This window comes from Chrysemys picta, chromosome 21, assembly GCF_011386835.1.
Source record: "Chrysemys picta bellii isolate R12L10 chromosome 21, ASM1138683v2, whole genome shotgun sequence".
Taxonomy (NCBI): domain Eukaryota; kingdom Metazoa; phylum Chordata; order Testudines; family Emydidae; genus Chrysemys; species Chrysemys picta.
This window is the reverse complement of record NC_088811.1, coordinates 14,315,452-14,338,702: the sequence shown is the minus strand read 5'-3', so window position 1 is coordinate 14,338,702 and position 23,251 is coordinate 14,315,452. Positions and strand designations below refer to the sequence as shown.

The window sequence follows — 23,251 nt, the reverse complement described above, 5'->3', positions numbered from 1 at the left end:
ATAAATAAATATTATTTAGAGGAAAGACACTGTTAAGACGGAAAAGGCAGAGAGCAACTAATATGAGTCAGGGTTTTGGAGGGAGGAGGGATTATGAAGGAAGATTAGCTGGACTTGGCACAACTTTAAAAAGAAGAGTGAAGAATACTTCATCAGAGATACTGCAGAGATGACAAAAAGAAAAGGGGAAGTGAATGGTCTGCTGATCAACTGATTAATTTGAAAACCAGAAGTCTGGAAAGGAAGTTCAAGAGGAGACTGATGAATAATTCAGGCAAATTTGTAATGCACAGTGTCATTTGAAATATGGCTACTAGCAAGAAATTAAGTCAAGTTGGAGAGAACTGTGATTTTTTTTTTAAAAAGTAAGTGTCCCCCCCACTAACCCCAGATATTCTGAAGATCTGTATTTCCCTGAATTTAAAGGAAGTCAGTGAAGACTGGTAAAGTCACAGACCAAAATCTGATCTAACAGGGATATTTTTCTTCGCAAATATATATGCTGATATATTTCAATTGTGGAGGGCTGTTTCCATAACAGAGGCTACAGCAGTTTTACAAAGGGATACATTTATGCCATCATCCCACCGTTCACAAACAGCCCTATAATATGCATTCCACCAGTGAGGGCATGTGAAGAGGGAGCAAAGGGTGAGATGCAAATTCTAGCTTCAGCCTCCCGGGGAGTTATTCTAAACAATATCAATACTGAATATATTATAGTACTTCTATAAAGCATCTTTTATACAAAATTATCAAAGCACTTCACAAACATACTGTGAGGTAAATTAATCTATTATTAGCCCATTTGAAATATCAGTCATCTGATACACAGAATGGTTTACATTTTCTTGCCCAGGCTCAGGTAAGGAGTCAGCTATGGAGCCGTGAACAGAAGGGCTCCTGATTCTCAATTTGTTGCTCTAAACCTTAGCCAACAATGCTTTTAACAGCGACATAACTGTTTTCTACTGGCCCCTGCTTATATTCATTTAGTATTGGTGCAGTAATTGCAAGTCTTGATCTCTCTCCTCACTTTAACAGAAACATACAGACCTGGGCCCAAAGCAGAGCACCAGATCTGGGGTAAAAGCCTGGCTCCATTGAAGACAATGGCAAAACTCTCATTGACTTCAAAGCTGCCAGGATTTCACCCCTGGACATTTTAGAAGTTTGGATCTGGATCTGAATTTTGGGGCTAGAGTTTATCTCCTTTATACATGCAAAACACAACAATGTATTTGTATACATTGCTTGTGCATAAAAGAAACATATTTTTAAAAATAAACTGCTTTACTATACCTTTTTATTTTCTCTCTCTTTTTCTAAAAGTATTAGTTTTATCTTGTCCTGTAATTCTGTCTCATGTTCCACTTTTAGTTCATTCAGCTTTTCGTGTAGCAGAGAATTCTGGGATTCCTGTAATTTGTCTAACTGGGCCTATAGAGAAATATTAGAAAACAAAGATATTAAGGAACTGGCCCTTTAAGCATAATGAGAAGGAATGATGTGGACGTTCACTAACATTTTAACAAACTGTTCAGAAAAGAATGATGTTTAAACAACATTTGTAATTAGGGACTTCTGAAAAAAGAATTCAGCTATAAAACTGGCATTGGACATAGACTGTTTCCATAACACTGCATTGCAGGCATATCCTACACTTCACATCTCTGCTTCACTCTGGATTAATCAATCAAGGTCTCTAAACCAGATCGCTAATAGTTATCACCATATTTTCATAGATTCATAGACTCTAGGACTAGAAGGCACCTTAAGAGGTCATCGAGTCCGGTCCCCTGCCCTCATGGCAGGACCAAATACACCTCTACCTCAATATAACGCTGTACTCGGGAGCCAAAAAATCTTACCGCGTTATAGGTGAAACCACGTTATATCGAACTTGCTTTGATCCACCAGAGTGCGCAGCCTTGCCCCACCTCCCCGGAGCACTGCTTTACCGCGTTATATCCGAATTCGTGTTATATCGGGTCGCGTTATATCGGGGTAGAGGTGTACTGTCTAGACCATCCCTGATAGACATTTATCTAACCTACTCTTAAATATCTCCAGCGATGGAGATTCCACAACTTCCCTAGTGGTTTTAATACAAATCCACTAAAAGAGTTTCATGACATTTTTTTTTTTTTACCTGCAATGTTTGAATTCTGCCCATAGTTTCATGATTATTCTCCAGCAGACTCTTCATGTATGAGGCCATTCCTTGGCAAGAAATGAAAATTAAAATTACAGGGGTTTATATAATCTCTTTTTTATTACCTGGGGATTTTCTCACTTCTGCATGGAAAGGCCTAGCCAAGGGTGCCGTTTGTTTTGCTTCCTAAATCAATAGCTTCAAGGTTGGCCTTTTTAATCCTAGATTTCACTATCCTCACTATAGGTTCTATCCTCCCCTCCTTTTTACAATGCTGAGGAGACCAAATAGATGTAAGAGAGTCAGAAAATGGCCTCCATGGAATCATCCAACGCCACGGGGTAGCTGCTACTAGCTCCCTCTTTACCAAATACATGTGCACAATCCATGCTCTGAGAAGGGAAGGGGCTGGGAGAAGTCAAGGAACAGACGCTCTATGTGGCATATTCACCTCACAGATACATAAAACAAATGAGAGAAACAGCTGCAGGAGTTGATACTACTTGGAGCAGCATAACTTTTTGCCCTCCTCCTTCTCCCTCCCCCCTCCATGGCCTTTGTGACACGTTTAGCCTATGAAAGCTTATGCTCAAATAAATTTGTTAGTCTCTAAGGTGCCACAAGTACTCCTGTTCTTGTTACAATACCTGTGAGACTGGGAGTGGTGGTCTGGCAATGGAACAAGTCACTCAGGTGGGGACACTATATGGAATGGGCTGAGACCCTTCTTTAAATCTATTGTTCAGGATTTTCTGACTTATGTGTGAATTTGAGGCCACCTGCTATGCCCTTTCCATGCTGTGCTTCAGCCCTGAGGAGAAAATGTGGTTCATGCTTTGGTCCTCATAAATAGTGGGTTAATGAGCATAAATTCTCCCCTTCTGCTGTTTTCACACAGGAAAGGAACACACTACCTATTCATTTATTTATGCAGTAAGTAACCTGTGATGAAGAGGGCACAACAACCAGCTTTTTCCTTGGATGACAATCACACTTCAATGGAGCAGCATATTGTCACTGGATAAGAATCACTTGATCATACTGGAGAGGCAGCACTGGCTAGTATCAAGAAAGCCAAGAACTCCTGGGTTCTTATCCCAGCTCCACCAGTGACTCTCTTAAACCTCTCTGCTATAGCTATTTAAAGAGACCATGCAAAATAATTGAAGAAATCAATGGGCCAATACCTGCAACACAGCCACAATAAAATGTCGCCCTTAAATGAGGTTCATTTTAAGAACAGCTTGAAACTAGTACTTTCCCCTGAAAGGATGATCACAAAATGATGGTGTTGCTTAATGATGCTGCTATTGTGGCTGTGTTTCGACTTATTTCTGCTTTGGGGATTCCTTCAAAAGAGGAGGAATCAACTTTCCCTTAGGTAAATGGCATTCTTAGGTCTTTTTGGCACTACGTTTAAAACCATGCTAGCCACAATCGCATTAAAACACAATCCTAGCATGGTTTCCCTAAACAGTGTGGGTTCTCTTGCCATCCTCCTGCCTTACTGCTCCCTTTTAATTCAAATTGTATGAGGAGATACAATTTTTACAGCTCTATATGCAAGCACCATGTGAGAGAAAAGTTAATTTCCCCTCTTCTCAGTGCAAGGAATCACCTTTGGATCAGATTACATCAGGGGTTCTCAAACTGGGGGTCAGGACCCCTCAGGGGGTCGTGAGGCTATTACATGGGGGGTCGCGAGCTGTCAGCCTCCACCCCAAACTCCGCTTTGCCTCCAGCATTTATAACGGTGTTAAATATATAAAAAAGTGTTTTTAATTTATAAGGGGGGGTCGCACTCAGAGGCTTGCTATGTGAAAGGGGTCACCAGTAAAAAAGTTTGAGAGCCACTGGATTACTTAATGTGAGTTGCATGACATGATGTATTGTTCTCCATCAAGACATGAAAAGCTGTTTGTTTTTCCACACACAAAGTTAACTCATTTTCAGTAAATCAGAATAGAAACTGCTCTGTTTCACAATACAGATTAAAGTGGAAGGGAAAGACAAGACAATCTGTTACCTTGCACCACTGAGTTAAGATAAGGGATCTGGCACTAAAATAGTTAGCAGTGCTAAATTCACTGCCAAGAGCCTTTTCTTTTATCACAAAAGGAAAAGAATCACCACCATAGAATAACTGGCCTGGAGGGAGATATGAAACTGCAGAAGATCCAAAATATAAATAGTATATTTAGAGGGTCAAAGATCAAAATATGGTTTAGGTGATATCAGCTATTCTACGTGACTATCAGTTTGGCCATAAATATAGGGAAACAATAAGACAGATGGACAGAAATTGCTTCAGCATCGGATTCTTTTAATGCTATGGGATGAATAATGACCATTGCAGAAATCAGCTGATTTGATAATACCCAGGCACTTGCTAAACCCAAGAGATGCAGAGGGAGCCAAGCTGCAATCTTAAAACAAAACTTCCCCAGTTTGGGAATGTCAGGAACTGGGGTTTTGGTTTGGGCCATGATAAAGATAGTGACCAGCCATGCAATTCACACACAGCTTTGGACCCAGATCCAAACTTCTCCAAATTTGGAGATGTTCACGGCTGGGGTTTTGGTTTGGAACCGTCTCTACTAAGAGGGTCTAAGAAACTGGAAGCCCATACATATTAGTATTTTAAAGAGGGATTAATAATGATTGAAATGTTTGTTTTGTCACAGACATGACTTGAAGGACAATAACTGCTTTTTAGGTTTTTCTTGTAAAAATGATCTTTATTACCCTGAATTACCTACTATTGAGCAAGACTTCTCCATGAATTTTTACGCATTTGACTCTATATAAAGTCCAGGGGAATGGAGTGTGGGTTTTAAGATGCATTGCAACTATTAGTTAAATATTTTATTTGTAAAATTAAGGATATTTAATAGATTGTTCTCAGTTTCCCTAAATAAACAACTTTAAAATATTGTATCCCATTACTTTCTTCTTTTTTGCTAAATACGAAAACGACAACTTCTGTCTTTTTTGCCATGACATCCTATATTTTTGCCATAACCACCATGGGCTTTAATGATGATTTACAATGCTGCAGGTCTGCAAACTTGTTCAAAATAGTGTCAGCACAGGAGAATAAGGAAGCTATTTCAATAGGAGATGAGCACCTAGCTCCATTAAGCTCTTCTGAAAATCCCAGCTACAAATACTAAAAGGAGAGCTGGCAAGTCTAGTGTCAGAACTATCTGCAGTGGTTTTGTTCACAACGTGTTCTTCCTTGTTTTGTTTGTCTATTCAATTCCTCTTGCTTTCTGCTGCTCTCCAGATGTCCCCAGCTGACTCTATCTTCTAAGACACTGTAGTTGCTAAACCCAGCCTTAGTTATTGTGAAATACTGGGCCTAAGATTAATACGTGACAGTATTTTAAGCTGCATTTTGAACTCTCATGCTTAGTATATAGGAAAAATTTTACACATCACGTAAGAAAAAGAAAACGAAGAACCTTTGTCAGAGCAAGACATGTCAATGCCCACATCCTGAAGGAGCTGCTCCACTGCTTCTACCCATGAGAGTAAACTGCTTAGAATTTCAACTATTGGTGTGTGGATCCACAAGACAGAGGGGTCAATGCACAGATCTTGAAGGTTACAAATCTCTCTTTTCAAGCTACTGCTGCAATAGGAGGTCTTTAAGAAAGCCTGAAAGAGAATTAATAACAAACAATCCAAACCTCATGATTATGGGTCATTTGTGTCTTAACACAACAGTTAATACAATAAACCCTTTACAACAAAATACACTGTATTATCACTACGACAATCATGCTCTGTTTTAAAGATGCTTATTTATTTATTGCAACAACTTTCAGGAAAGTGGTTTCTGTAGGATGTAATGCAACTTTGTTCACTCCATCAGATACTGCATGTGTACTGTGATGCATAGCAGGCCCTACCCTGCAATGGCCATTTCCATTGTCTTCTGAACTCAATTGGGTTTCGATCCACATTTCAGACAACTTTTGATACTTCTGTGATGGGGAATAGTTAGTGCTCCACAATAAAACATATTTGTATCTCTGGTACTATTACCCCTAGTAATTTTTAGGGGCCTCAGCCACAAACCTGTTTTCAGGTAGAGTATCTTTACTTTTACACACACACACACACACACACACACACACACACACACACACACACACACACACACACACACACAAATACTATTTAAAATGTAAAGTCAATCAAGCACACATTCAGCAATAGGATCGGAAATAACTATAGTTATTTCAAGACAATTTGAAAAAGCAAAATTATGTGGTTTTCCACTCCCATATACTAGAAAAATTATCCAGGCCAAATCAAGAATATACTGTATCCTCAGGAGTCTTGCATCTAGCACTGAAAGTCACTGGGAGCTGGGTGCCCAACTTCCTTGAGCTCCTTTGAAAATCCCAGTCGACAACATTTATCTGTCATCTTTGCTCCAGTTTCAGTAAATACATTTTGCTGAGCAGTCTGCATGGCCAAAAAATGGGGTTTTCACATTAACAGTAAAGTTTGTTCAGATCAAATGGACAATGGATCATATTCTTCACACCCCAGTGATGCACTAAAGAGCCTAACTTGGAAGATTAAAAATAATAAAATAAAGAACTGCATCTTTTTTTAGAGTTCCACATAACTTTTGTATTCAAACGGCCAACCAGAGGTCTAACTTGCATATGTACATGCAATTACCATGATTTTGTTGTGTGCAGTTCTAAACATCTGGGGCTCCCAGGCTCCCAGCAGCCTGCCTGGCAGACAGGAAGCCCAGGGAACCCCAGGTCCTTGGCAGCCCACCGGGTGAGATGGGGAGGAGCCTGGAAGTCCTGGGAGTTCCAACTCTGCAGCAGCTTACCACGCAGGCTACCAAGGAGGCTAGGAGCCTGGGGAGTCCCAGCGCCCAAGCTCCCCATCAGGCAAACTGCTGAGGAACAGGGGAGATGGGCAGGTAGGCAAACTTTCGACTAATCGGCATTTTGTGATGGGAAAATGTTTCATCCAAATATTTCTGTCCAGCTGTAACAACAACAAAGCGTTGCCACTGATTTGTAGAGCAGGAACACATCTCTTGAGTACCATCTGCAGTAGATCTTTTCTCTGGTTAAACATCTAAATTAAGTCTGTGTTTAGGACAATCGTGTGCAATCATAGAGTCATAGACTACCAGGGTTGGAAGGGACCTCAGGAGGTCATCTAGTCCAACCCCCTGCTCAAAGCAGGACCAATCCCCAGACAGATTTTTGCCCCAGATCCCTAAATGGCCCCCTCAAGGATTGAACTCACAACGCTGGGTTTAGCAGGCCAATGCTCAAACCACTGAGCTATCCCTCCCCCCATATATCTGAATTATCTTCTAATTCACTTTCAGTATATAAAAAGCACTTAAACAAGTGACCTGGAATTCATCCAATGATTTCTTCAACACCTCAACACTTTCAGATACTTCCTTCTCTTCAGAGTCCTTGGAAATGATTTCCTCCTGTAATAACTTCTCCTCTTCATGAATCTGCAGATTTTCATCAGTGATCTGTCTTATCTTTTCCATTAACTGACAAAAGGGTATGAAGGCAGAAGAAGAAGACATAAATGCACACAAAAATGGAAGACATTCCCATTTTCACTTGAAAAGAATGGCTTAGTAAATGTAAGCTTACATTTTTCACAACAATTATTATTTCAGTGTAAAATAATTGACTACAATAGTTTAGTGCTTTACTAATCACTAAGGCCCAGATCCTCAAAGATATTAGGTGCCTAACTCCCATTGACTTCTGGCAAAATACCTTGGAGTATCCTAAATAACTTTAAGGGTCTAGGCCCAAGAAATTAATTTTTATGAGTTGGTTTAAGGAATATCCCACCATCAAGGGGCCAATTTTCAAAAACAGCTTCTCAATGCACATGCACATTTTGTGCTCTGAAATAATTTTCACGCGCATATGAAAGAACATGTGTGCGAGCACACGCACGCACACACACACTCAGGATTGCTGCATGCAAACTGAGTAGTTTTAAAGTAGTTATCTGCCAAATCTGTATGCTGCTCAGTATTGACTTCAATGGATGCTTCAAATTTAAATATGTGCTTAAGTGCTTTGCTGCATCAGGGCCAGAGCACTCAGCACCGTGCAGGATCAAGATGTCTCTAATGTGCAACCCAAATCATCTCCATTTTGTAGAACTTCCATGCAGTAAGTGTCAGCAGCAGATCCTGCTGACTGAAATGAAAGAGAAAATGAGCCTTTCCCCAGGTCATGGGCAAACTTTCAGAGTCTTGGAAATCTAGGATTCAAACTATAATTTGGTGTAAAATTTTACCCACCCTGACTTTCCTGAAGTGTGTTTTCCTATTAAAGCATGTGACGAACTGGGCCTGTTCTCACTGTGGTCTGTGGATGCTGACAGGGGAGTGTGCTGGGATAGTCTGCATTGGAGGATGGGATCGGCCCGGGGGCGCATTCCTGGGAGTGTAACATGAGAACCCAGGAAGGGGTTGAAGGCCAGGTGACTCCTTAGCCCAGGAAACTGGACAAAGGCGGTGGGAGGGGTCGCTGAAGGCAGGGTGCTGGAAGCAGGCTGGAGAGATGGCTGGGAGGCAGAGATGGCTCTGACCTCCCAAGGGGGGCTGGGCTGGGATGCCCGGGGACCCCAAGCTGGACCTAACTGAGGGGGGCCCTGTTGTCTGTGCCTGCAAGACCTGTCTTGGACTGTGTTCCGGTCATCCAAATAAACCTTCTGCTTTACTGGCTGGCTGAGAGTCATGGTGAATCGCAGGAAGCCGGGGGTGCAGGGCCCTGAGTCCCCCAATACTCCGTGACAACTGGTGGCAGCGGTGGGATCTACTGCACCCCGTGGACGGCGCTTCCTGCAGTAAGTGACTGGGGAGCAGTAAAACGAAGGGGGATTGACGGGGACCAGGCCTGCTGAAGAGTGGGAGAGAGACGGTTATTACCCCTGGGAGTGTGTGACCAGCGAGAAGGACTTTTGCAGTAACAGGGTCCCCCGGGGGGATCGCAGCGAGTGGTCCCAGGGGCGGAGGAGTCTGCAGCTCGACCCTGGCAGAGAGGCGGTGACCTCGAGAAGGGCTGGCACACTAGGGGTCCCCCTGGGAACTGTGGGGAGCTGTGAGCACACAGGCCGGTGAGTGGCCAGCAGGAAGATGTATGCCAAGCGGCTTAAGAGCGACCTGGTGGAGCTGTGCAAGCAGAGGCAGCTGCGCATTGGGAGGCTCACCAAAAAACAGCTCATTGCCCAGCTGGAGGCGGAAGATCGCGCGAATGAACTGATCCCTGTGTCTCAGGGAAGCAGCCTGGCAAATGCAGCGCAGGCACCAGTGTCTGTCCCAGCTGGGAGTGGTCAGCCGGCTGCTGAGGGCTTCCCGAGACCCCTCCTTCCTATGCCTAGGGGAAGGGTGGGGAGGAGCCCAGCAAATACCGAAGGCGCCGTGACCCCCCCGGCCAGCAGGGGGTCCCCCCGGCGAAGCCCGCCGGCCAGCAGAGGATCCTCCCGGCGACGTTCGGCATCCGGGGAGCGGAATTGGCTGGAATGGGAGAAAGAGCTAAAACTGAGAGAGCTGGAGGATCGTGAACGACAGAGACAGCATGAACGGGAGGAGAAAGAGAGACAGCATCAGCGTGAACGGGAGGAGAAAGAGAGACAGCATCAGCGTGAACGGGAGGAGAAAGAGAGACAGCATCAGCGTGAAGAGAGACAGAGACAGCATGAACGGGAGGAGAATGAGAGACAGCATCAGCGTGAACGGGAGGAGAATGAGAGACAGAGACAGGAGAAAGAGAGACAGCGTCAGCATGAACTGGAACTGGCGAGATTGAAGGGCAGCGAACCCCCGGCTGCGGTGAGTGAGGGGGGACCCAGGACTGCACGGGGCTTTGATAAGTGCATCATGGCCCCATACAAGGAGGGGGAGGACATGGATGACTTCCTGGAGGCCTTTGAGACGGCCTGCGAGCTGCACCGGGTTGATCCCGCGGACAGACTCCGGGTCCTTACCCCCTTACTGGACCCCAAATCCGTGGCATTGTACCGCCAACTGGGAGAGGCAGAGAAAGGGGACTACGAACTATTCAAAAAGGCCCTGCTACGTGAGTTTGGGCTGACTCCTGAGATGTACCGGGAAAGGTTCCGGAGTCAAGATAAAACCCCTGAGATCTCATATCTGCAACTAGCCGTCCGCATGGAAAGATACGCCAGCAAGTGGGCTGGTGGGGCCCAGACGAAGGAGGACCTGATTAAACTGCTGGTACTGGAGCAACTGTATGAGCGGTGCCCATCCGACCTGAGGCTGTGGTTGGTGGACAGAAAGCCAGAGAACCCGCGACACGCCGGGCAGCTGGCTGATGAGTTTGTAAAGAGCCGGTCAGGGGGTGGCAGGGAGGAGCCCCAAAGGAACAGGCCCGCCGCGATGCAGAGAGAGAGTCACCCTGGGACCTCCCAAAGAGGGAATATGGGGAATCCCCTCCCACGGGGAATGCCTAGCGTCAGGGACAACCGACCGGCTCGAGGGGACCCACAGGACATGAGCTGCTATTACTGCGGCCGAAGAGGCCACGTTCGGGCCCAGTGCCCCAAGCTCAAGGACAGACTGAGCAGACCGAACCCGCATAGGGTTAACTTGGTAGAGGCCCAGACGGACGAGGGGCAGGCTTCTCACGCAAGAGGGGCTGGCAGCTTATCAACTGCTCAAGAGAGAGAAGGGCCCCAGGCCAGCTCCTCTAGGGGGCTGGATGCCCCAGACTCAGGGTTTTTGGTTTATACGGTGGGCGCGGGGCTGTCCCTCCGGAGAGAGTACCTTGTTCCCCTGGAGGTGGATGGGAGGAAGGTCAATGGATACTGGGATACGGGCGCGGAGGTGACGCTGGCCCGGCCCGAGGTGGTGGCCCCAGATCAGGTGGTGCCCAACTCCTACCTGACCCTGACGGGGGTGGGCGGAACACCAGTCAAAGTGCCCGTGGCAAGGGTACACCTGAAGTGGGGGGCCAAGGAGGGCCCCAAGGATGTGGGGGTACACCCGTATTTGCCCACTGAGGTATTGATGGGGGGGGACCTGGAGAACTGGCCAAGCAACCCCCAAAAGGCACTGGTTGTGACCCGCAGTCAGAGCCGGCGAGGGGCCCTGCGCCCTGGCCTTGGGGGGGGTGCCTTGCCTGAGGCGCAGGACCCTAACCTGGTGGGGAGGGAACGCCCAGGGACGCGGCTCAGGGAGGCTGCAGCTTCGGACCCAGCGGGCGAGAAAGAGCAGGTGGCCATCCCTGTCCCAGCTGCTGAGTTCCAGGCCGAGTTACAGAGAGACCCCTCCTTGCGGAAGATAAGGGACCTGGCCGACCTCAATGCGGTACAGACCATGGAACGAGGTGGCCGGAAAAGGTTCCTGTGGGAGAAGGGGTTCCTGTACCGAGAATGGGCTCCCCCAGGGAAAATGGAGTCAGGGGGGATCAGGAGGCAGCTGGTGGTACCCCAGAAGTATCGCCGCCAGCTGCTGTGCCGGGCCCATGACATTCCCCTCTCAGGGCACCAGGGAACCTGGCGTACCCAGCAGAGGCTGCTACGGAGCTTTTACTGGCCTGGGGTCTTTGTTACTGTCCGACAGTACTGCGGATCCTGTGACCCCTGTCAGAGGGGGAGGAAGGCCTGGGACAAGGGGAAAACAGCTTTAGGACCCTTGCCCAGCATAAAGGATCCTTTCCAGAGGGTGGCCAAGGTTAAAAGGGCGGCTCTAAACCAAGAGAGCCCAAAGCACAGACCTCCAGACTGGAGCGCTGGGAGAAGACCACAGCCCAGTTGGAACCCCAGAGGTATGGGGGTGGGAAAAGGGCACAGGCCGCATAAACCTTCCCACATGCGAACTGCGAGTGCCATCAAGCACCCCCGACCTAAGGGGGGGCGTGGAACGGAAGGGGCCTGGTGTAACTCCCACCAAGGAACTGGAGGGATGCGGGGGCATCCATGGGAACGGGGGTAGGTTCGAACTTCCCCGGGTCACTGGCTAAAGTGACCCTGCTCAGTTCGGTCTCGAAGGGGGGAGAGATGTGACGAACTGGGCCTGTTCTCACTGTGGTCTGTGGATGCTGACAGGGGAGTGTGCTGGGATAGTCTGCATTGGAGGATGGGATCGGCCCGGGGGCGCATTCCTGGGAGTGTAACATGAGAACCCAGGAAGGGGTTGAAGGCCAGGTGACTCCTTAGCCCGGGAAACTGGACAAAGGCGGTGGGAGGGGTCGCTGAAGGCAGGGTGCTGGAAGCAGGCTGGAGAGATGGCTGGGAGGCAGAGATGGCTCTGACCTCCCAAGGGGGGCTGGGCTGGGATGCCCGGGGACCCCAAGCTGGACCTAACTGAGGGGGGCCCTGTTGTCTGTGCCTGCAAGACCTGTCTTGGACTGTGTTCCGGTCATCCAAATAAACCTTCTGCTTTACTGGCTGGCTGAGAGTCATGGTGAATCGCAGGAAGCCGGGGGTGCAGGGCCCTGAGTCCCCCAATACTCCGTGACAAAGCATACTTGCTCAGCCCCAAATTTGGAGGGGGAAATGATCACATTTCTTCTTAAATACAACAATGTTAGATATTGTTGGTTTTTCAAGTGAAATCAGTAAATCATTATATCTTAAACTACATCTTACTCAAGTGTTTAACTGAGATGGTTTCCTGAACCTAGATGAAGAAAGTGGTAGAAGGCAGAAAGCCAACTCCTGGAGCAGTAAAACATTTGAATTTAACAATTTTTTTAAAAGACGAGCGCCCTTGTTCCTTAATTGGTATTCCAGTGAAATAAGACTCAGATATAACACCAGATCCATTTACCAGGACTGTACAATTTATCCATATCATATTCAACTCACCTCTCTCCCCACCTCCCTGCTCCAAAATTCTCCATTAAGGTACCTTAGCTCTGTACTCATGAGCATCTTTTGGACCAGTGTCATATGTCACCTTGTATAAGGTGCGTGCAGCACCTTGTCTGCATGGAAAACATTCCAGCAGTCTGGGATGGGTACAGAGACATTACAAATTACCTTTGTTTTTCAATTGGTAAAATGAGTCTGTATCATTGGGAATGGGGGCCAACAAAATAAATGTGTGTAAACAAACACAATCAAAAAGATCTGCTCCCTCAGTATCAGAAGCCCACAAAATGTAAAAGCACCAAGAAGTTGTATTTGCTGTCACCTGAACTAACCTGTTGATTTGTTACAGTCTCTGGAATTTCTGCTTCTTGTGAATAGACGATTTCAATCATTTGCCTTTTGAAACACTCCAGCTAAAGCAGAGATTGATAAAGTAAACAAAATCACTAACAGCTAGAGTCAACAGAAACTCCATTTGGCTAGTCTGCGCTAGTCCTGAAAAGTCAATTAGGAGGGCACACCAGTTTAATAATTATGTTGTTCTATGAAAATTTTCAGGAATTATAGAGGGCAGGAATAGAAATTTTGAATTAATTTTGAGGGTATTCATTGATCATTGACCTTGGAGCCCAGTGACCACGCTTGCCCTTGCCTTAGGCTATAAATTCATCTCACAGTAGTCCTCAACAAACACTACTACTAAACTCTATGTTTACACCACATTGATAGCATAACCCTGTAGTTAATAATATTATTCATGTTGTCTACTAAGTTAAAGGGTATAATCAACAGTGAGACACCAGGGGGATTGTTAAATCATTGTCAGTGAATTAAAAGTGATTCTTGAAAAAGGAATGCCATCTTTTGTAAGTACAGTATGTTGGAAGGAACGTGAAGAAAGGGTGCATAAAAATAAAAACATAAATACATTTAAAAAACCAGAATGAGGATCCCTATAATAATTCTTAAGCAAAGACAACAAACAAAATACAAAACAGAAGAAGAAAGAATTTAACTGCATAAGTAGTAAACACACAAACAAAAGGATCCACTGAGGAACTACACTGGAAAGCTGATGTCCAAATCTGCTCCCATTAGAGTCAATACAAGTTTTGACATTAATTTTACTGTGAGCAGGATTGGGCCCACAGTAACAGATGTGGTAAAGGTCAAGTGCTAGATGGGGCTCTTAGTAGCCTCGTTAACATTCCTGCCCCAATCTGAAGGGAAGATTGAACTGAGTTCTCTGCCTCTGATCGAGTCACCTCTCTGGATACTACTAAAGCACCTCTGTCAGAGATGATTTATCTGTGAAACTCATAAAAATGTTTCTGGAGAGCAAAGGCACCAGATTGCATCACACGTCAGATATTTAAACAATTTCCCAAAGTTCCCTCTACAAGGTCTTAACTCCCGGCCCTGCTAGCATTTCAAATTACACAAACCAGACAGATTGCTAGACTAGAACAGGTTGTTAGGCTGTATGGTCTCGGTGCGATTTTCTAAAGTAAAATTCCCATTGCCGGCACTGAAGGCTGTTGAAAATGCCACCCACTGTGTATTTTTCAGAAACAAATTATAAACATTTTGAGTGAAGTGAGCTTAACATAACTTTGTTTGGTAGGTGGTATTTGTCTCTTCCCTTGGCTGTGACAAAACATTACCCAGTCTCTCATCTAACGCATCTACAAACACACGCACTCCTGGGACAAGGAGTTTGTAATCTGTGACAATTGTGTGGGTTCCTGGAGTTAGACACTGGCAGGACTGCCCAGTGAAGTAGCTGTTACTAGGGGCCTGATATTTACCCTTTGCTCCACTAGTCACAAAATTAATGGCTAATTAGCATACACCTGTTCAAAAAGTTAACGCTATAGCAGAGTTTCTCTGACCAAGGTGAACAGGATTTCTTTGCCGAGAACCTTGCTAACAACCCTGGGCTATAGGCCACTGAGGAAGAGGGGAGTGAGATGATTGAATAGTTTTATAACACTGTTCTAATAGGATTGTCAGACCAAAAATATATCTGTGTCCATATCAGACAGGAAACTTTGCTGAATCCTGCTAGCAACAATCTTGTTTAAAGATGGTGGTAGCTGGCTCCATTCTGTAAGGAGAGGGCCCCAAACTAGTACATTAAACATTTAAAGGATTTGTAATTGCACCAGAGTAGATATTTAAACAAAAGTATTTTACAAAGGGGCTTGTTTTTCCTTGAAGTGAGTCAGGCAGCAGTTGTGGATGATTTATATAGAGACTGGGTGATGGAGAGGACAACAGAAAGAAGAAGGAGCATAAAATGCCTATGCATCATAAAACACTAGCCATCTGTAAATGAGATATGGAAACACACCCTGTAGCCATGATACACACAATTTGGAATTATCAATGTAGCAACCACAGAGTTCTGTGCTCCAGATTTATACTTCCTCTGTGGCACTCTGGCTTTCACTAGCTTTTATGGCTGTTACAAATCATTTTTTTCCTACAGAAACGCTCCTATTGTTAGCTACAATACAGAGCACAGAGTAATTTTCTTTTCAGCAACTCCTACCTGAGCTTTTGCCTGTTCCAAGCCAGCTTTAATGAGGCCTTCTCTGCGCCCCATCTCTTGTAACTGCAGACATTTCCTTTCACATTCTTTTTTCAGTTCCTCTTGAGCCTGAAACAATGAAAGCACTTGAATATCAAAGTGCTACCATGTAATAATGCCATAAGCAGATCTATCACTGTTTCCTACGGAAATCTTATTAAAAACAGTAGAGTCCACATAGAACTTTGGGTCATGCAATGTCACTTTTTTTTTTTTAATTTGCAGTGCTGGGTACTTAAGCTGTTTAACATCCTAGCTATAGGTCATCGGTAGCTCATCAGTCATATAATTCTAGCCACGCTGCCCATGGTTTTAAATTAAGTCACTGGTACTGGAGCTTTTTGGACAAGTTAAAAGAGTTACTCAATGTGCTCCATTCTACAGCCAATCTATAAAGAAAGGATTCCAGTAGGCTCCCTGATTTATGAGTAATATATAGACAATTCCTTTGATTCTCGACAGTACCAGTATACCTGATCAGTCTAAAAGGACATATCTAATTCTCCATGCATGTGTAATGTACCAGCTAGGGTGTGTGTGCACGCATGTCTTTCCTCTACTGAATGTAATCAGACCTATTCATGTACCTGCTAGTTTGTGATTATCATACCCTCTAGTGGCTGGCCAGCAAATATGTTCAGTGTTCTAATACTATGGCCAATTAACAGAAAATGTCATTCTTTAGGTCAGGTGGTAGACATCGGTTTTCTTGGTGCTAAGGGCTGTGCATGTGGTTTAAGCTGATGATCTTGGAACAAAGTACAGTTACAATTAACATCCACTGAATTGAAGGTAACAAAGTTGGAAACCGCTGCTAGATACCAGAATTCTATCCCATTCATGGAAAGTAAGAATTCTTTATTGCAGAGCAAGCAGTGAGATCAAAGAAATAAAAATCTAGGCAATAGTCCTATAAACACATTAATGGGCCTTTTAAGGGAGCAGAATTATACTCAGGAACATCAGAATGGGTCTCTGCTTATCTGACTCCACAAGTTGCCGCCTCAGTCGCACAACAATGCTTTGGAAAAGGAAAGCATTATCAACAGAGTTGTAGAAGAAAGAAAACTGAGATGATATAGGGGACTATACCAACACACCACCCAAGAAACAGCAAGGAAGTGTAAAGGAGAGAAGAGTAAATTTAGAATCCTTTGTAATGGAGAATATCACGTAGCAGAAATATCATAAAAACATTTTACCTTAATTTTATTTTCATTCTAAAAATAAAAAATAAAATGAAATAGCTATTTCAAGAAGAAAAAAACAACAGAGCTGCAAGCAGAGTACCTGGACATGTGCTGCACAGGCTAGCCCAAATCCTGAGCCGGCCTCTGCTGACACATTAGGAACAAAAGCAGGAAAAATGCTGCAGCAAGGTTGGGCAAAGCAGCAAAGAATTTCCTTGGGGGGCATCCACCCTTGTATGTGTGCTGGGATGAGTCCTAATCAGTGGGTCTCCACAAAGGAACGTGAAAGGGGGAAAGTGGGCATGTCACTCACAAATAAACAAGAAGCTGCATAGCCCAAAGTCAGAACAGGAACTGTGCTATGGTACTTACCACCACAGTGGAGTCAGGGAATCCATTCCCAATCTCAAGACTGTATTTGCCTAGAGTTTCACACTTTCCTTTTATTCAAAATTATAATTTCCTTTTCAGGATTGTACCTCATGAGAGAGAAGCTAGCAGGCAGAATGGAAGTTTACCTTTGTTTTTTCTGCAAGCCTATTTGTTATGATTTCCTGTTCGGTGCAGTTCTTCTGCATTTCTCCCTGCAGCCTCTTCACTTGCAGCTCCAGCTCTCCAATGCGCTGTAAAAGTCCCAATAAAATGGAATCAACCACACAAAATAGTAAGTCACCCAATTTAATGAGATTATATTTCAATAAACAACCTAGTTTCATTACATTATCTTCAAGACCTTTTTTGTTTTATTAAACAATCTGAGTAATTCAGTTATTGCATATCCTAAACCTTTAACTAATAATACATTTGTCCTATCTATCATTTTAAAGATACTGGATTTACAGAGCTGGGTGAAACTAATCATTAGCTTATAATGTTTCATGTACAGTACAAAACAGACAGGTTTATGTTTTCATTTACCTCTGATGCTTTGCTCTAAACTCCAAATAAATGAAAAAAAAAATACATTTACTAATCAATATAGTGATTGCCAATTGCAGTTTAAATCTTATTTCAAACAGAATTCCACTTCATAGAAAACTGCTATTAAAATATTTCCAGGAGTCAACATTTCTCCAATCTGTTATGCAGTTGCATCCCTTTCCATGACAAGAACCGGATTATAAATACAATTCTTAACAAGTCTAGTTAATTATTCTCTTAGGGATGCGGAGTTTCAATTTGCTGCTTGCCTATATGCTAAAACAACCCAGGCAACTAAAAACTAAGAAAACTAACTCACATTTTGGTATGTAATTACTTCTCTCTCTCTGAATTCATGCTTCATTTCCTCTTTAATTCTAGAACACTGGAATGAACAGCAACCAAGGAAAAAATCATCAAGCAAGGAAGATATGATCATTTTTATATTATGCTGAGCACACACCAAAATAGTATGGCACCACAGTAAAGGCCCAATACCACAAGTTGCTGAGTGTCCTCAACTCACAATAAAGGAAATGAGAGAAGGGGCGCTCAGCATCTTTCAGGATTGGACTTTTAGAAAAGCATTCCCTGCTTTAGAAAAGAAAAACAGAAAGACAATTAAGAGTTAACAAAGCTACGTAAGACAAACCCCTCGTGCTTTAGAAAAAGAGTGCTATTGAAAATGCAGAGGTAAGGAAGAAAGGAATAGAAGAATTTTTTGAAACATACAAGATGATCGGAACTAGTATTAAACAGAAATTTTAAAACAAATACATGAAACAACACATGTATGTTCTGAGATAGTATTCTGAGCCTAGAGAAACTGGTTATAGTTATAGGACCAAATGTTATCAGAAGTTCAGATAATAAGCCAGATTCTGACTGGTGTGTATATAGACACACATCAGAAAGCTCCTGGACATAGGGTAGTGCAGTGTGAAAGTTGTATGCCCCAACTCTGGCTCTTTTCAGAACTCATGCAGAGGCTTGTCTGAAAGCCCCCCAACAAGGGAAATGATGGAGGGAAGTTCTGGGATGGGGCTATATGTAAGGACTCTATGTTTCCTGCATATGAGCATATGCCTCCTCGCCTGGTAAAACAAATTACAGTCTCCCCACCCCCACTAGAGCTGGGGGAATACTTGATTTTTCAGTTCGACAGGCAAACCAAAAAATCCCAAACAACATTTGTGTCAGGTCAACATGAAATGACAATTTTTTGGTTTTTCTTGTTGAAATGAAAAACAAAAAAAATTCATTTTGGGTAAAGCAAAAAATTTTACTTCGTTTTCAAGTGCTTTTAACCCGTTTGTTTTAGTGAAACTGATCTACGTTTTGAAACAAAGTTGTTTTGAAACAAAAAGTCTTTGACTGTTTCAGAATTTTCCCCCCATTTTTTTTTGCTGTCAAAACTATTAGCTGAATTTGACCCAATTTGGTGAACAGTTTTGACTCACCCAAAATTGCATTTTTCAATAAATAAACTGTTTGCCCCCCCACCCCCCCAAATCACCCTGCTCTATCCACATTGCTATCAGGATTAACTTGAGGGGATAACATGGGTGGTGGTAAAGTGCAATACATCACAACACAGGCTGCATTTAGTGCACCATTTTGCAACTATTGGTTTTTCACAATCCCTAGAGCTCTATCCTGCAGCCCCTTCGTCTCATCACTAATCTCACTGGTTTGAAAAGAACACCTCACACAACATGGCCTGCAGGGTCAGCCCTATAATGCCATCACCTTGAAGGAAGTGTTGAATTTGTGCAGTGGAGTTTGTATGAGATGAAAGATCCCTGCCTTCTGTAGTACTACACAGAATCATAGAGAGCTGATCCTGAGAGCAGCCGGGTGACTCCTGTAAACTGCTAAGCACATCAACTCCTGTGTTCGGTGATGGAACTGTATCCACATTGAGTCACACAGGGAACTTAGGAGCTAGCTATTTTTAAGAACTTCAGATGTTCTCAGAATGAACCCTTGAGTCATATGCCTCCAACCATCAGCTACTTTGTGCCTTGCAAGTTAAAATTGAATAAACTGATCCAAAAAATGTAACTCAGAAGGAAAGGAGAGGAAATACATTTCTTCATTTACAGGCAAGAAAACTGGGGTACTTATAGTGAATTGGTATTTTGCTGTTACAGCTGCCTGCTACTTAGGAATTCTACAAGTATGCCACTGTGGTACTCCGGAAAACCCCAGCATTCAAACTCTCAACAGTACACTCTCATGCACCACTGATTGCTCCTTCTCGTCTAGAAATATGCATATTGCACAACTCATCCCTGCTGGGTTTCAGCCAATTCAGTGTGAGGTTAAGGGGGAAAGATCTGAAATGAAGGGGACGTGGACGGACGAGTGGGGATTCCGTAAACATTTCTTGGGTCACAAAAATCCAGTATGCCTGGTTTTTGAGGTCTCCTCTCACTGCTTGGGAACTACAAAGTAATAGTGTGGTTTTAGGTTACAATATTCTGTAATGCAGCCTGACCAAAATCAAGCATCTGCTCTAAATTTGATTTGATTGAGCTGTTTTGCAAGAAGTATAACCACAGCTTGAGAGTAGCATCTTTGTAAATGTACAGGACATGGTTAGGAAAAGCCACACAGCAGCTTTCTTAAAGAACAGAATTGAAGACAATCAGAAGTGGGCTTGGCTGTGGGACAGAACAATGATTGGATCTCAGAAGTAGAAAACCCCGGTTTGAAAATAACCTGATGCAAGTGTTTTGGACAAGCAAACAGAGGAGATGATTCATAGAAATGGCACCACACCCCACAGAGGGAGAAGGTCTAGGAAAATTCACAGCTGGAAACCGGGAACTCTGAAAAAGAGGGATCCATAAAAACACCTTGCAACTTGCTGGTTTTACAAATGAACCTAGCTAGGTACATACCTGGCCCTCATCACTGTAATACCTGAGCAATGTGGCTCAGCTTTCCATTGACTTCTATCTGAGTTGGATCAAATCGGAAACACCAAACAAACAACAAAAACAAAAACCACTCACTAAGGGAGAACAGGTGATGAGCTCCATTTATAGGGGCTCAAACATAGGATCCCAGAATTGGATGAGGATCAAATTCAGGCCCTCTGAGAGAGGGAGAATTTCTCCTGCTGGAGGATACCTATTCAGTAGCCCTTTGAGGAAGTATCAGACACCAGATGATGATGATGAAGAAGCAGCTCTGTGATGAAAAGCTGAGACAGCAGCCAGATGAACTCTCGGAGAAGGGTCAGATTAAACAACCATCACCACCAAAAGGTAGTAGTACTCTCCCAAAGTTCACCTAAATCCCAAGCTCTGTTCACATCCCAGAATTCTCCAATTCCACCACCAAAAGGAGGCACCACATTTTGACAAAGTGGTTTGATTTTGCTTTCCTCGTGGTCGGCACACAAGCGTGCTCACATGCACAAATAAATCTACTCCCTCCTGCTTGGGCTTTTCTTCCCGCCCCATGGCTTCCTGATAGGGTGTCCAGCCTGGCAGGGAATATGCTATCCCTCTTAGGCGGCTGGAGGAACCACAGAGCTCTTCTCTCAGGCTGAACTAGGAAGATCGCTGAGCAGTTGATTTGCTCTTCAGGGAACAGAGCATGCAGGATGGCTCTCTTGCAGTCTTGTACCAGGAAGATCAGTGGCTGCTCCCACTGGATTTGGAGACAGGCAGCAATAGCATTAAGTGGGGGGCCAGCAACATTTTGAATTTGGCACCATTGTCTCTGGTGAACGGATAGTTGTGTTGTCGGTACTCTAATATGGCCACAACCTAACAGCAGAGCAGTCAGAATAGCACAGCAAACAGAGTGAGCAAACACAAGCTTATACACTGGGTTTTGGGGAGCCTTCTTTTAGACATGCTTTCTTTGAAAGGCTCTTGGAGAGGTTCACGGAACCCAAAGAGAATGACCATGCTGACTATGAAAAGGATTTTCACTTGTTTGAAATAAAGCACTGTTGCTAAAATTGGAAGGAGGAGGATAAAAAAAAAAGACATATAGGCTAGTGCCTGAGTTTTTCACCTGCCTTGCAGTAAGGGAGAGTACTTTTAACAGGAACTCAGTGCTATTCAGTGGAATTCGCCATGCAGGGCAAGTGGGATTTCAATGTGCCAGAGCCACACAAAAATCCTGAATCACGTCCACATGAACAGCAGAATGAAATTTGAGACAGATACAGAAACTGCAGAGGCAAAATTGGAGTGTGGCATAAAAGAATGAGACACGGGTATGTCAACACTGAAATCAGGTGGTGTGATTGAGACTATGTAGACATACCTGAGCTAGCTTTAATCTAGCTAAATCAAAGGTAGCTCAAGTAACAATAGCAGTGAAGCCATAACAAAATGGGTTGCGACCACCCAAGTATGTGCCTAAGGTCCTGGGAGGGCAGGACACACCCATTTCCCTGACTCTTAGTTCTTGCCTAGTACGAAACTACAGTACAAATACAGAAACTATAGCTATTGGCCCAAATTTGGCTCTGGTATAACTCTGGTGAAATCAGTGGAGTTGTTGAACTGGGTCCATTTTGTTGTTGTTATTTTACTAAACCCTTTGCAGTATAGTAAATAACAGTGCACATAAGCATGGGTGTCAACCTTGGCAGAAATGACTGCAAGCTGATTATCCTTCTCCCTGTTTTCCTTCTTTAGTTTATCTGCATTCAGTTTTAGTTGCAGTATTCTCTGCTCCTTTGCTGAAATGTCTCTTTGCAAACTGGTCACCAGTCCTGCGAAGAACAGAATTTAGGTCAAAGAAAACAACGGCCTTTCAGTTACGAAAACCTGCTAAACAATAAACTCATCATATAAACACCAAAGAAGAAAAAATATTTATCATATATTAACAATATCTGGTTTTGAAAGCAGATCCAAATTTAGTCCATACACTCTGGGAGTTGTTTAGTGACCATTAGTCCCAAGGAATTCAAAGCTTTGGAGAATATGCTCCTTTGGGCAAGAACAATTCTCTAACAGCTCAGTTTTTCTTGAAAAATCTATCTTTAGGTCTGAAACTTTGATAATTGTCTGTGGACTGGTGTAAGTAAATGTAACAGTCTGTTTGCTTTTGGAAAACTGAGATGGAGTGAAATGATTTCGCTAACGGGACTGTATTGTTAGCTACTGGTTAAATAAAAACACTGAGTATTTTGTGTAAATATTAAAGTCATTTTGACTATTAAAGCATTATATAAAGGAAGGCTGGAAATTGGAAAATGGTTTGCACTCTGAGACAAAGCCCTTGAAAGATGTTCAGAGCACTGGATACAGGAGGCCGGATCCTCAGTAGCCGTAAATCAGCACAGTGTCCCTGAAGTTAGTGGAGCTATACTGATTACATAGCCGAGGGGTTGATCTACAGTGACTAACAGTTCCTTATATTCCAGGGTTTTTTTTCCCTTTCCTTTTTTTTTTTTTTTTTTTTTAAATAAACCATCTGTCCCACAACTCACCCAAGTTTAGTTCCCAAAGTTCCTTATTTCTACTCTACTAGTTCTTCTGTCAGAAGAAA

At 43.7% G+C, this 23,251-nt stretch overlaps 1 protein-coding gene across 10 annotated transcripts in view; it reads right to left on the bottom strand.

The window, feature by feature from the left end:
- Window positions 1-23,251, bottom strand: part of FHAD1 (forkhead associated phosphopeptide binding domain 1) — a 64,126-nt gene that overhangs the window by 21,323 nt on the left and 19,552 nt on the right. For 7 of the 10 annotated variants that reach the window (XM_008167332.4, XM_042852943.2, XM_008167331.4 and 4 more), the window contains 9 exons: window positions 22,339-22,469; window positions 18,045-18,110; window positions 17,323-17,427; window positions 15,576-15,683; window positions 13,354-13,434; window positions 7,557-7,709; window positions 5,620-5,815; window positions 2,153-2,223; window positions 1,303-1,440 (listed from right to left, as the gene is read on the bottom strand). In XM_008167332.4, the coding sequence (XP_008165554.2) occupies window positions 1,303-1,440; window positions 2,153-2,223; window positions 5,620-5,815; window positions 7,557-7,709; window positions 13,354-13,434; window positions 15,576-15,683; window positions 17,323-17,427; window positions 18,045-18,110; window positions 22,339-22,469 (1,049 nt within the window). The remainder of the gene's footprint in view (window positions 1-1,302; window positions 1,441-2,152; window positions 2,224-5,619; window positions 5,816-7,556; window positions 7,710-13,353; window positions 13,435-15,575; window positions 15,684-17,322; window positions 17,428-18,044; window positions 18,111-22,338; window positions 22,470-23,251) is intronic. The other 3 variants (XM_008167333.4, XM_065575208.1, XM_065575209.1) reach the window with 1 other exon arrangement.